This window comes from Narcine bancroftii, chromosome 6 (genome assembly GCF_036971445.1).
Source record: "Narcine bancroftii isolate sNarBan1 chromosome 6, sNarBan1.hap1, whole genome shotgun sequence".
NCBI lineage: Eukaryota > Metazoa > Chordata > Chondrichthyes > Torpediniformes > Narcinidae > Narcine > Narcine bancroftii.
Genome location: NC_091474.1, coordinates 161011861 through 161026975, shown reverse-complemented (window position 1 = coordinate 161026975; position 15115 = coordinate 161011861). Strand labels below are relative to the sequence as shown.

At 53.0% G+C, this 15115-nt stretch overlaps 1 protein-coding gene across 1 annotated transcript in view; it reads left to right on the top strand.

Moving 5' to 3' along the window:
• The first annotated feature begins 2399 nt into the window (after window positions 1-2399).
• The window catches only part of selenoi (selenoprotein I), a 67883-nt gene continuing 55167 nt past the window's right edge, over window positions 2400-15115 (top strand). The window contains exon 1 of the mRNA XM_069886499.1: window positions 2400-2591. Coding sequence (XP_069742600.1) covers window positions 2415-2591 — 177 coding nt within the window. The 5' untranslated portion in view covers window positions 2400-2414. The remainder of the gene's footprint in view (window positions 2592-15115) is intronic.

The following is a 15115-nucleotide window of genomic DNA, read 5'->3' as shown; positions in this document are numbered from 1 at the left end:
ATTATTGCAGCCTTGGCAATATCTACCTTGATGCAGCTGAAAATTACACACGCCTCTGGTGTCAGAGGGAAAGAGGTGGATTTAACTTGAGGGTGGGCCTTGTCTGCATAGTTAGGGACCCACTGGGCATCGTAAGAGAAAAAGTCCTGGTACCTTTTTAAGGCTTTAAGGCTCTGGGGGAAGGAGAGTTCCAGGACACATGGAGTCAGGGTCTGGACCGATGACTCATTTCTCAATGACACAGTCAAGAATGGCAAGGCGGGTTGTGCGAATATGCACTTGGCCTTATCGTACGAGGTTAAGGAGCTTGGCGGTTTGGAAGAATTTTTGAAGGTTGGTGTTATGGATCTTGCAGGTCATGGCTGCAAATGGTGACATTGTCGAGATACGGGAATGTGTGCTGCGGCTTGTATTGATCTACCATGCAGTCCATCTCCCGCTGGAAGACTGAAACTCCATTGGTGACGCCGAAGGAGACCTGCAGGAAGTGGTAGTGGCAGCCATCTGCCTTGAACCCAGTGCAATTTGTTTCACCGTATCAGATTTATGGGGGAAGAGGCTAAACGTCTAGTTGTGTGTACCTATTAATGGTCTGACTATGGTCGATGACCATCCTGTTCTTCTCCCCATTCCTCACTACCATTACTTGTGCTCTCCAAGGACTGGTGCTGGGCTCAATAGTTCCCATTAAATAATGCTGCACTTCTCCTCGAATATAGGTCCTGTCTCTGCCACTGTATCTCCTACTTTTGGTTGTGACGAATTTACAGTCGGAGTGAGATTGGCGATCAACGAAGGAGAGGTGATTTTGAGCAGGGAGAGTCCGCAGCTCATACGTGATGAGCGACACGGTTGCTGGCTGGTTGCGATGGTGGGGCAGGAGAAGCTGAAGGGTAGATGGAATGCAGTGGGCAATTCAAGAACTGCTGGTTACAGGCAGTGAGGGGTGGATGGAGCCCATCGAACTCCATCGTCACGCTTTTAAGGTAACATTGAAAATCACAGGGCTGCGGCAACACCGAACGTTTAAAGTCTTTAACCTGCACTGTCAGAGTCACTCTGCAGTAGCCATGGACATCTGCTGTAATGTGATCTTGAAGCCAAGGAGACCTTTTGATTTGCTGGCCATACCACGAGGGAATAGTGTTGCACCGTGTTGGGATGAATGAAGCTTTCTGTGATCCCACTATTGAATAGGCAACTCATCATGTGACCATTTACCTGAATGTCCATCATTGACTTGGTGAGCTAATGCAGGCTGTCCTGGTAGAGTGTGAAGGACGCCAGTGTCGGAGCTTTGCTTGTTGCTTTAGCGGAGAGGTCGTATGCCAATTTGGATGATGGCGGTGTCTAAGATGGCAACCTCCATGGCCCACACGCACCGTTGCTGAATCCTGAAGATAGCACCTCAGATAATGGTCCCATGCCCGTGGAGGTGCTAGTTCCCAGCGATGGTGGCACCCAGTATGGCGGCCCCCACAATACACACACAGCACTGCTGGGAAGGGGTTTAAATCTACACACCTTAGCATAGTATCCTTTCTTCCTGCAGCTGGAGCAGACTGTGTCTTTCGGGAACCTTTCCTTGGGTGCCCAGCCTGCAGAAATAGCACTTCGGGTGGCTGTGGTTTGGTCACCCACTGCACTTAGCGGTGGTGCTTGAAGGCATTTGCGAGGTATTGCCACCATGGTTGGTGGGCCATTTCTAGTGTACCTGCCATAATCTTTGACCTGATCCCTGCAACATTGGTGTCCCTGATCAGGTTCTTCATGTACACTGCAGCCATCAATCCTTACATTCATAGGCCCTTCTGAGTCGCCGGGACACTGCTTTCGGGTTACTTGGATTTGCCTGGCGGAGATTTCATTAAACTTTCGTAGGTACTGGCCCTTTAGAGTGTCCATGGCCTCCTGATACGATGCTGCGTCCCAGATAATTGAGTCAACCAGGGTGCCAACTCGGGAGAGCAGTACCTGTAATTTGACGGTCTCTGACCACACAGTGGCCGAATCTGCCTCCAGAATGCCTCGGAACAGCGAGGCCAGAGTAGTTGCCTCGTGGTTGAGGGCCGATTTCCTGCTTCTCTGGCTTCAGGATCCGCTCCACTATGAAACTAAAGGTTCCAAGATTGATCAATGGCTCTAAAAGACTGAAGTTGATCAAAATGAGAGGGTTTTATTAGCTTGAGAACAAAAGTGCTCCCAGAATCCTTGGCAGATGTCGTTTGACCTGACCACTGTTCTGCACTGGGAAGGGGGCTGTGGGAGGAGCCACAGGCACAGTCGACCAATGGGTGTGTCCGAACAGTCAAACCTCTGCAGACAGCGGTTGACTTCAGGCAAGAGATGAGTCCTCCAGGTGATGCTGGGCTGTGCGGGGCTCGGCGTGAGCGCCTCGGCAGGTGGCGCTGCACATGGATGCCTGGGACAGACGCGCTCCTGTCTGCGCTCCGCTCCTTGTTGCCGCGGATATCAATGCGGGCGCTTCGGCTCCGCCGTTGTCTGGCCTCCCGAAAGCGTTCTGGCTGGTGGTCATGTTTTCTTACGAGTATGTTACGAAGGAGCAGCTGGCTGGCTTCGACAAGTACAAGGTAACCAGAACCCGACTGGCTTCTTCCCGAACGGCCGACTGCGGGGCACCTGCAGGAGGAACCGGCCGGTCCCCTCCATCCTCCCGCCTCCCGCCCCCGCCGCAACACGCGAATCCCTCGCAGGTGAGGTTGGAAAACCTGAGCACTTGCCTCCCTTGCGTGGACGGAGACTCTTCGGGGTGGCCATTCCGTTCAGCAGCTCTCCATGGGTGTTGGTGCTCCACGCCCGCCCGCCGCCGCCGCCTCCCCCCCTCATCCAACGCCGCCGCCTCCCCCCCTCATCCAACGCCGCCGCCTCCCCCCCTCATCCAACGCCGCCGCCTCCCCCCCTCATCCAACGCCGCCGCCTCCCCCCCTCATCCAACGCCGCCGCCTCCCCCCCTCATCCAACGCCGCCGCCTCCCCCCCTCATCCAACGCCGCCGCCTCCCCCCCTCATCCAACGCCGCCGCCTCCCCCCCTCATCCAACGCCGCCGCCTCCCCCCCTCATCCAACGCCGCCGCCTCCCCCCCTCATCCAACGCCGCCGCCTCCCCCCCTCATCCAACGCCGCCGCCTCCCCCCCTCATCCAACGCCGCCGCCTCCCCCCCTCATCCAACGCCGCCGCCTCCCCCCCTCATCCAACGCCGCCGCCTCCCCCCTCATCCAACGCCGCCGCCTCCCCCCCTCATCCAACGCCGCCGCCTCCCCCCCTCATCCAACGCCGCCGCCTCCCCCCCTCATCCAACGCCGCCGCCTCCCCCCCTCATCCAACGCCGCCGCCTCCCCCCCTCATCCAACGCCGCCGCCTCCCCCCCTCATCCAACGCCGCCGCCTCCCCCCCTCATCCAACGCCGCCGCCTCCCCCCTCATCCAACGCCGCCGCCTCCCCCCCTCATCCAACGCCGCCGCCTCCCCCCCTCATCCAACGCCGCCGCCTCCCCCCTCATCCAACGCCGCCGCCTCCCCCCCTCATCCAACGCCGCCGCCTCCCCCCCTCATCCAACGCCGCCGCCTCCCCCCCTCATCCAACGCCGCCGCCTCCCCCCCTCATCCAACGCCGCCGCCTCCCCCCCTCATCCAACGCCGCCGCCTCCCCCCCTCATCCAACGCCGCCGCCTCCCCCCCTCATCCAACGCCGCCGCCTCCCCCCCTCATCCAACGCCGCCGCCTCCCCCCTCATCCAACGCCGCCGCCTCCCCCCCTCATCCAACGCCGCCGCCTCCCCCCCTCATCCAACGCCGCCGCCTCCCCCCCTCATCCAACGCCGCCGCCTCCCCCCCTCATCCAACGCCGCCGCCTCCCCCCCTCATCCAACGCCGCCGCCTCCCCCCTCATCCAACGCCGCCGCCTCCCCCCCTCATCCAACGCCGCCGCCTCCCCCCCTCATCCAACGCCGCCGCCTCCCCCCCTCATCCAACGCCGCCGCCTCCCCCCCTCATCCAACGCCGCCGCCTCCCCCCCTCATCCAACGCCGCCGCCTCCCCCCTCATCCAACGCCGCCGCCTCCCCCCCTCATCCAACGCCGCCGCCTCCCCCCCTCATCCAACGCCGCCGCCTCCCCCCCTCATCCAACGCCGCCGCCTCCCCCCCTCATCCAACGCCGCCGCCTCCCCCCCTCATCCAACGCCGCCGCCTCCCCCCCTCATCCAACGCCGCCGCCTCCCCCCCTCATCCAACGCCGCCGCCTCCCCCCCTCATCCAACGCCGCCGCCTCCCCCCCTCATCCAACGCCGCCGCCTCCCCCCCTCATCCAACGCCGCCGCCTCCCCCCCTCATCCAACGCCGCCGCCTCCCCCCCTCATCCAACGCCGCCGCCTCCCCCCCTCATCCAACGCCGCCGCCTCCCCCCCTCATCCAACGCCGCCGCCTCCCCCCCTCATCCAATGCCGCCGCCTCCCCCCCTCATCCAACGCCGCCGCCTCCCCCCCTCATCCAACGCCGCCGCCTCCCCCCCTCATCCAACGCCGCCGCCTCCCCCCCTCATCCAACGCCGCCGCCTCCCCCCCCTCATCCAACGCCGCCGCCTCCCCCCCTCATCCAACGCCGCCGCCTCCCCCCCTCATCCAACGCCGCCGCCTCCCCCCCTCATCCAACGCCGCCGCCTCCCCCCCTCATCCAACGCCGCCGCCTCCCCCCCTCATCCAACGCCGCCGCCTCCCCCCCTCATCCAACGCCGCCGCCTCCCCCCCTCATCCAACGCCGCCGCCTCCCCCCCTCATCCAACGCCGCCGCCTCCCCCCCTCATCCAACGCCGCCGCCTCCCCCCCTCATCCAACGCCGCCGCCTCCCCCCCTCATCCAACGCCGCCGCCTCCCCCCCTCATCCAACGCCGCCGCCTCCCCCCCTCATCCAACGCCGCCGCCTCCCCCCCTCATCCAACGCCGCCGCCTCCCCCCCTCATCCAACGCCGCCGCCTCCCCCCCTCATCCAACGCCGCCGCCTCCCCCCCTCATCCAACGCCGCCGCCTCCCCCCCTCATCCAACGCCGCCGCCTCCCCCCCTCATCCAACGCCGCCGCCTCCCCCCCTCATCCAACGCCGCCGCCTCCCCCCCTCATCCAACGCCGCCGCCTCCCCCCCTCATCCAACGCCGCCGCCTCCCCCCCTCATCCAACGCCGCCGCCTCCCCCCCTCATCCAACGCCGCCGCCTCCCCCCCTCATCCAACGCCGCCGCCTCCCCCCCTCATCCAACGCCGCCGCCTCCCCCCCTCATCCAACGCCGCCGCCTCCCCCCCTCATCCAACGCCGCCGCCTCCCCCCCTCATCCAACGCCGCCGCCTCCCCCCCTCATCCAACGCCGCCGCCTCCCCCCCTCATCCAACGCCGCCGCCTCCCCCCCTCATCCAACGCCGCCGCCTCCCCCCCTCATCCAACGCCGCCGCCTCCCCCCCTCATCCTTCCCAATATTGATCAAAAATCCAGAAACATACAGAATAGTCATTGCTGGGAATAAAATGGGCTGTTGAAAACTTAAAACTAACTTGCATTGTGATTTTTTTTTTGGGGGGGGGGAATTTCGTGAATATTTCAATTCTGGGCAAGGACATCTTGCAATAGAGGCAAACAGACTGCAGATGCTGGAAGGCTGGAGTTAAATTTAAAATGCTGGAGGAACTCAGCTGGTCAAGCAGCATTCATGGAAGGCAATAGATGGTCTTCGTTTTGGGCCATTATTTTTCATCAGAAAGAGCATCATCCTGGATAAAAAGAGTATGGGACAGGGATAGGAATACAAGCTGGCTTTTAAAATGGGAATTGAGGTGCCAAATGACTGATCGTCCATGGTGAAAATATAGCAGTCATGGCCAGGAATTTAAAGTTGTTAAAATGATGCAGAGCTTGTGATGTGTCATTGAAGTATGTGGGAAGGGACTGAACCAAGGAGGACTTGATGGAGTTGAGATGTGATGATACGAGTTCATTGAGGCGGAAACAATAGGCCAGCCTCTGCTCCTTCCCCTTACCCCACCCTCTTCTTCAGGCCTCTAATCTTTTCTTGCTATTAACTTCCATGGGTGCTGCCTGACCTGTTAAGTTCCTCCTTTTATTTTTGTTTTGCTCCAATCTTTGCCACCATCTTTCTTGCAAGTTGCTTTTTGCTTATGGCACCAAGTTCCAAAATTATCTAAACTTATTGCCTGGTGTGTAACCTACAATAAGCATCAGTTTTACACAATATTGGGGGGGATGGGGAAGCAAAAGGTTTCTTTTTAGCCCACCCCTATGGCACATGTTTCTTCTCCCACCCATTACCACAAACTGTGCTACTTTTTCAAGAAATCTATCCCTTTGGTCACTAGTAGTCTAATCCCAGACACTCAACAAATAATGATAATTTTATTACTGAAATGCAAACTGCTTGTGCAGATGTGGTTCCATATGTGTCAAAGGTTTAATAAAAGGAAATCAGTGCTTTCTTTTGCATATCTCTTGTTCATGGATTAAAATATTTGCAGTAATTTCAACATTTAAAGAACTTTGACGAGGTGATTTAAGCAATTTAAATGATTGAATTCAAATCTAATTTTGCAGTGTCTTAGGATTGCTTAATAATTCTATCATTTTTAATTCAATATTACTGTAAAGGTTCATTTGCTTGAAATATTTTCAGTTGTGGTGAAAGCTGCAGCAGAATAACTTTCTGCCTGGAGGCATAATTTTGTTTTATGAATCATCATTTTGTCTTATGATGTATCACAACATTATGGAACTTTTCTATTTTTAAACATTTTTATTCTATTAATTTCAGTCTTGTATACTTGTATATTTTTATTTAATTTCATAAATTATGTGGACTACTGTAATCTTTTTATGGCAGTGAAACTGGAGTCAGTAAATTGTTATTTTTCTGGGTTGTTTTGTGTCAGTATGTGCTTCAATAAATGCATCTTTGCAGCAGCATTTTTATTTTGAGTTAGATGTGAAAGACCTTAGAATGTGGCCTCAGTTAATCTTTATTGTCCATCGCTCTTTGAAATGGAAAATTCCGTTGGAAAATTTAAAGGAGCTATTACTGGTCAAATTGATATTTTAAACTACATCCAAGTTTCGTCTTTAATCTTTTTTCTTTTCTGAAGAAATCATATTTTGGGTCTGCTGCAGTCAGAATTGAACCACTGTTATTTTGATTAATAATATTGAGACTGAGAATAGTTAAAAATATTGCAGATAGGTGTACAGGCAGTCCCTGGGTTGCGTAAGAATTCTGTTCCAGAGGTTTATTCAGCCTATTTTTGCGCGTCAAAAATGACAATTTTATAACTACCCATATTATTTTGCTTCATGTACACTGATTACAGTTTCTTTTCATTGAATCTCCCTAACAATAAGCCATAATTAAACTAATGGAATTTTTATCCAGTCATTAATGAACACTATGAAACATTTTATTATTATTGTTACTAGCTTGAACATACTTTAAACTGTATAAGAGAATTTGCTTTGGATTTTGATAATCAAGTCATTTGTAACCAAGGGAGCACATTATAATGACTTTAATTGGGCAAGTGCAGAGGTTAATTAATCATCTGGCAATTTTCAGATGACAGAAGAATGATTGAGTCACTGAACTGGTGTTTAGAGATTCCAGGATTGTTTATCCAGATATGAGTTTCAAATTTGTCACTGGACAAATTGACTTTGAATTTCCTATGGCAGCTGGGGAACTTGAATTCATATAGTGTGAATAGTGACCAACAAATGAGATTGCTTTAAAGTCCATCTAATTAATTTTTTTGGGAATTGAATATCCTAGTCAGGCTTTTATGAGATTACAGATCCCTCAATGTGGTTGACTGTCAACTGCCTTCTGGATTGGGCAAAGTGCTCATTTGGATGTAGACAATGGTTCAGATTTCAGCATCAGCAAACAAAAAGACCCTTGCTTGTGATGTCCATTTTCTGTTGATGAATTAACTAAAATAGACTGTTATCTCACCTTTTGTAATTCTGATAAAGTTTCTGTTATGCTTATTCTTTCCAGAGAATGACTTTATGGGGTTTCACACCCAGCCAACTTTATTTTTAATGAGTTGCTTTAACAGACTACCACTGACACCGCTTCATATGCCACTTCCTGTTTCTATCCAACCACGTGCTTGGAAATGTACTTCTACACAGGACCCTCATAACAACACACCTTTCCCCTTTTTTAAAAAAAAACCACAATACTATGTTTACATAACCAGTGTATTAACAGAGTATGTACAAGATACAGTAAACTGGACAGCTATTGTCTGTCTGCATTGGTTGTGCAGCAAGCACAAAATGTATTTTCATATAACAGGCAAGATCATTCTTAAAGTGGTACTGTAGCGGCGGCTGCACTGCTCCTGCAATAACACACGCAACCAGATGGGTTGAGCTCAATGAGCAGACTAGTTTATTGCAGGCTGCCGGGCTGCACTTGTACTCCCAGCCCGGACCTGGCTGAGAACCACGTTGGAGGCTGCTGACGTCACCTGGGTGTCACGTCCCCAAGCGCGGGTTTCTGAACCTCGAGCTGGAAGGAAGGGAAACCCCCCCCAATGGCGCCATTTTGGCCGGCTACCCCGCTGCATGGCTTACAAGCAGGGCCGGTTTGCCTGCCTTGTGGTGAGCCGCCACACAGCCCCCCCAGAACCGGCGCCAATGTCCTTTTTTTACTGGGCGGCCTCACTTTTTAGGCTGGGCAACGACCACAGACTCGGTGGGATCGAAGTGTGTTGGCTTCAGCCTGTCCATGATAAACAGCTCATGCCTGCTGCCAAAGTCCAGTGTGAACGTCGAGCCAGAACGCTGTATAACTCTGTACGGTTGCTGCAGAGGTGCCACGGTCAGGCCCCACCGAACGAAAACAAACTCTGCGAAAAGCAGCTCGCCAAGAATATGAGATGGGCGGGTGCCTTGCCTGGGTGGCGGTGGGGGCTCGAAGGTGTCCAAGCATGCCCTGAGGTGAGGAAGTAGTTCGTGTGGCGACCACTGGGGATTGTAAGGTACGTTGACGAACTCACCAGTAGAGCCAGCGGTGCACCGTAGACCAGCTCAGCTGATGACGCCTGCAGATCTTCCTTGGGAGTGGAGTGGATGCCCAGGAGCACCCAAGGCAGTTCGTCTGTCCAGTCGGGACCGGTGAGGCGGACCATGAGCACCAACTTAAGGTGGCGGTGCAGGGTTCGACCAGTCCATTGGCCTGCGGGTGGTAGGCCATGGTGCGGAGTAGCTGTGTCCCCAACCTGTTGGTGAGCTGTGCCCAGAGCGCAGATGTGAACTGGGCGCCCCAATCGTGCAACAGGGCTCGGGGGCAGGAGTCGGTGGAGGTGTCTGGCATCGGGATCGCCTCGGGCCAGCGAGTGGTGGGGTCCACCACCGTAAACAGGTAACGGTTGCCCCGGAAAACGGGAAAGGGCCCGACTATGTCCACGTGATTGTGGCTGAACTGTTCCCGTATGTGCTCGAACTCCTGTACGGGCGCCCTGGTGTGCCTATGCACCTTGGACGTCTGACAATGGGTGTACATGTTCTGGCCCAGCCTGTGATCTGCTTCCGCAGCCCATGCCATACGAACCGTTCTGCCACCATCCGGACCGTGGATCTGATGGACGGATGTGAAAGGTCGTGGATGTGACGGAAGGCCTGCCTGCACCACTGCTGCGGAACCACTGGGCGCAGGGGTGCCCAAAGAGATATCGCGCACGATGGTGCCTTCACCGCTCTGAGTTGGGAGGTCTCGGAACTGCAGGCCGGTGATGGCGGTCTTGAAGGCCCTCGTCTCCTCATCAGCTTCATGGTCCTGGGCGAGCTGGTCGAAGTCGAGGCCAGGCGTCAGTGCGCAGATGGCCGGTCGTGAGAGTGCATCGGCAACCAAATTGTCCTTCCCCGCCTTGTGCCGAATATTGGTGGTAAACTCCGACACAAAGAAGAGGTGACGCTGCTGGCGGGCCGACCAGGGATCCTTTGCCATCACGAGCGCCTGGGTGAGGGGTTTGTGGTCGGTGAAGATGGTAAAAGTCCTCTCCTCCAAAAAATATAGCGGAAATGCAGCACCGCCAGGTACATACATGGCCAGTAAATCGCGGTCGAAGGCACTATACTTGCGTTCTGGTGGATGGAGCAGGCGGCTGAAGAATGCCAGCGGCATCCAATGCCCATTCACCTGTGCTGCTCCAGGATGGCACCGACGGCTGTGGCAGAGGCATCGACTGAGAGTGCCATATAGCGGTCGGCATGCAGGTGGGCAAGCATGGTGGCCTTCGCGTGGCCTCGAATGCGGTGCAGGCTTCTGGGTTCCAAGCGAGCATCTTGTGCTTGGCTGCGATGATGCGCGTAGCTCCCAGATGAAGCAGTTGAAAAAGTTGATCACACCTGTGAACTCCTGCAGCCCATTGAGGCTGTTCGGGCATGGGAACTCCCTGATAGCAGCAACCTTCACAATGGGGGGCTTGGCTCCTTCTGCCATGATGGTATGGCCCAGGAACTGCATGGACTCTTTCCCGAACTGGCACTTGGCTGGGTTGATGGTAAGGCCGAAGTCGGTCAGCTGGGAGGAAAGGGCATGTAGGTGGGCCTTGTGTTGCACCCGATCCCTGCTGGCAACGATGATGTCGTCTAAGTAAATGAAGACGAAATCCAGGTCCCTTCCCATTGAATCCATGAGGCGCTGGAAGGCCTGAGCGGCATTCTTGAGCCCAAACGGTATGTGCAGGAATTCGAACAGGCCAAAAGGAGTGTTGATGGCCGTCTTGGGTATGTCGTCAGGGTGCACCGGGATCTGGTGATATCCGTGCACCAGGTCAACCTTGGAGTAGACCCTTGCGCCATGCAGGTTGGCCATAAAGTCCTGGATGTGAGGGAGGGGTAATGGTCAGGAACAGTTGCCTCGTTGAGTCGTCGTTAGTCTCTGCAGGGATGCCAGCCGCTGGAGGCTTTTGCACCAGGTGGAGCAGCGAGGCCCATGGGCTGTCGGACCGCCGAATGGTCCCCAGCTCCAACAGGTCTGAAAACTCCTCCTTCACTACCTGGAGCTTGTCAGGCGGGAGCAGGTGTGAACCGTCGGGCCCTGGGTGGGGATGTGGTGGAACATCCCATGGCGCGGTGAGGCAGCGGAGAACTGTGGCTTGAGGAGTGTTGGGAACTCGTCCAGGATCTGCTGGAACACTTCTCTGGGCGTGCTGATCGTGGCCATCTGTGGTTGCTCTAAGTGGGAGGCGTCGAGATGAACGGCCTGGAAGGTACGGACGTCCACCAGGAGCCTACCTCTAATGTCCACCAGAAGACCATGTGTGAAGAGGAAGTCTGCACCCAGGATGGCAGTAGGGAGGGACGAGACGGTGACCCTCCATGTGAAATTCCGTTAGCCGATCTGGAATGGACTGTTTTGTCTCCATGCGGCCGGATTGGCATTGCGTTGGCTGCATGGAGGGGAGGTCCACTAGGTTGGTTCCTGGATTCGATGGCCGTGGCTTGGATGACGCTGATCTGGTCTCTAGTGTCAATGAGGAACTGCCGGGTGCTGACTGAGTCACGCAGGTAGAGAAGGCTGTGTCTTTGACCAGCCGCCGCAGCCATTAACAGCGGCCAGTCTGGTCGTTTCTCTGGAACGAGCAGGGCTGACGATACTTCCAAGCCTTGGCTCCCCAGCGGTGGTGGTAGAAGCAGAGGCTTGAAGCGGATGCTGTGGCCTTGGTTATGCTCTTGGGGTCCCCTGCAGGAGCCGGGTGCTCTACCGCAGCACTAGCGGCGGGCTTAGCGTGGTTGTACCCGTGCCTCGTGACCTGCTGGATCACTGAGCCTTCCGAGAATCGTGCGAGCCATAGCTCTTGGGCCTTCTGGGTGACCTTCCTCGGGTCAGTGAAGCTCTCCTGAACCAACCGTGGCCGGATGTTCCCGGGCATATGTTCGTGGAAGATGCCTTTGAAAAGAGGGCAGTTGGTGTGCTCACCCATGAGCGCGAGCATCTCTTTCATCAGTTCCATCGGGGACCTGTCCCCTAGGGCGTCGAGGTGCAGCACCCCAGCGGCACGCTGGTGTCTGGATAGTCCGAGGGACCCGGTAAGCACTCGCTTGATGGTCTTGTACTTGTCCTCGGTGGGTGGGTTCTGAACGAGGTGCAGCACGTGTTTGGTGGTGGCCTGGTCCAGGGCAGCAACCACATGGTAGAATTTGGTCATGTCGGACGAAATCTGGTGGTGAAACTGGGCCTGCGCGTGGCCGAACCAGGTCTGCGGCTCCTGATTCCAGAATTCGGTCTGTTTTACGGCTATAGTTCTGAACCCAGGCTTGCTCATGATGGGTTCAAAGATGATTGAACCAGTTGGGGTCACCAATTGTAGTGGCTACACTGCACCTGAAATACACACACAACCAGATGGGTTGAGCTCAGTGAGCAGACTAGTTTATTGCAGGCTGCTGGGCTGCACTTGTACTTCCAGCCTGGATCTGGCTGAGAACTGTGCTGGAGGGCGCTGACATCACTTGGGCGTCACCTGGTCCCCAAGTGCGGGTTTCTGAGCCCCGAGCTGGAAGGAAGGGAAACCCCCCCTCCCCCGACGGCGCCAATTTGGCTGGCTGCCCTGCCACGTGGCTTACAAGTGGGGCCGGTTCGCCTGCCTTGTGGTGAGCTGCCACAGTGCCATTTACTTTTTTGAGGTTTGACAGGGGCTAATTTCAACTCCACAAAAATCAGCCAGTCACACAAACACTGAACAATATAAATGTTGAAGCAGAACTTGTCCTTTACGGATTTTTTGCCTGGACTGATGAAACAATTACCTCCTTGGCAGGACAGGTGGTCTGACAGATCCAGCTCTCTGCCCATTCTTTGGATATTTTTGCCTATTCCAACATTTCCAAGGCTTTCTTTTTCTGCTTCAAACCCTTCAGTTACAATTCTGGGATGCAATCTGAACTGGAGAGACCATCTTATTTCAGGAGCTCACCAATAATAAGCACATTGGATGTGGTGCCATCACCAAGTCATATCATCCTAAGCTGTAACCACTTCAACCATTAAAGAGGCAGTTGGATGTTCTATTTGCATTTCTTGTAACAGCACATTACCATCTTTGGTAAGTTTGATATCTCCAGCACCAGATAACAACATTTTCATGGTATCTTTATGGAGTGGTACCTCTTGAATACTGTGCTGTGCTTCCTTGGTCATCAGTTTACCCTGTAGGTCTTCCAGCTCAGCATGGAGTTTCTTTAGAATTGTTTGGGCATGCGACTTATCTTGTTGCAAGTTGTGTATCTGGGTTATTCTTTGTCCAAGTTCTATTTGTAATTTCTGTACCATCTGCTGGAGTTTTTTGTGTGACAGTAACACGTACACTAGAGTTACTGCCATTTGAATGTTACTTTGCTTTGACTATTAAATGTTGAAAATTTTCAATCTTCTGATTTTCCCTTTCTTCCATCATTGTTATATATCTTAACATTTGCTTTTCCTGATATGCTTCATCATGTAATACTATGGTCAAGGCAAGGTCTTTCTCCTTTTGTTCCAATACCAACTGTACCTGAGAATATTTAGTCTCCAGCAGTGTGATAGCCTTCAGTATTTGGACATTTTCAGAGCCGGCATCATACCTATGCTGTAGTTGTAACTGCTCCACCCTGGACTGCTGATGTTCCAGTGTTGCTAGATGCTCAGTGAGATGCCCATTTTCTTTCTCTAGTTTCTTCAATGTAACAGTCCACTTCAAACTGATTCTCTGTCACTTGTATATCAAGTCTTTTATTCTCCTTTGTTAAGTTATTAATTTTGATATTTGCCTGGTCCATTTGGGTTTCCATTTCTTGTTTAATATGTTCATATTGATGAACTGAAAACTTTAATTTCTCTTTCTGGTGGGCAATTTCAGACTCAAGAAGCATCTTTTGAGTCATTAGTCTTTTTCTCCATTGTTTCAAATTTCTGCTGGACCTCTATAAACTTCATTCTTAAAAATTTAAATTATTTTTTAATTGTTGCTTTTCATTCACAGTCACTAGAACAACCCATTCTGTTTTACCAGTAGCAGCAGTCTGCAGTGAATCCACAAATAATTCCTTCATTTCTTTGTCCACTGTGTACTTTTCTCTTGATAGCCCCTGCTTTGCAGCACTTTGCAAAATGATTCTTCTTCCCACATTAATAGCAGGACTTTCCATAGGCAGGACAAATCTTTGGAATATGTCTATTTCCGCACCTGCTGCATTTGCTTTTTGAGCTTACCACTTTGCTATATTGTTGCTTTGCAAAACTCTGGTGCTTTGCTTCTGTTTCCATCACATGCTCTGTTGTTTCTATATTGTGGAGGTCCTGAGCTTCTGGTCATGTAGCCTCTGCTGCCATACACATTCACAGTCTTTTCCAGAGTCAAATCATTTTCATGCAACAGTCTTTCTCTAAGTCCATTATCTGGGATTCTGAAAACTATTCTTTCTTTAATGAGTGAATTTTTTTGAATCTCCAAATTCACAGGACTTGCTCAGTGTATGAAGTTTGACTAAGTATTGGTCAAAGCTCATACCTTGTTTCTGGTCACAGGAGAAAAACTTGAATCTCTCTAATGTGACGTTTTTCCTTTGTCATCAGAGTGTCCAACCTGAAAGCTGTCTTATCTTCACCCATCATGTGCAGAAACGTAGATGCTTTCTGTTTTCCATTGGTCTCTCCCACTCTGCCAGCTTCTTAAAAAAAAATGTTGAAACGCTGTTTGAGGCATTTCCAATGATCAGCTAGGTTGCCAGTAAATTGGATAGGTGTGGGAGGACTTAACCTATCCATGCTTACAAACTATTGTCTTCTCTTACTCACTTAGACACTTCTGACACCATGTTATGCCTGCTTGTACATGGGTTTCATATTCAGTCGACTTTATTTTTAATGAGCTGCTTTAACAGACTACCACCGACAACCCTTCATATGTCACTTCCTGTTTCTGCCCAACCATACACATTGAATGTTAGGAAATGTAGCTCTACATAGAACATGCAGAACAACACAGTTTAATGTATTTGTAGTAATTCTGAATAACAATTGCATCTACGCAAAGTTTTTAAAATTGGGCTCCGTGGCATTA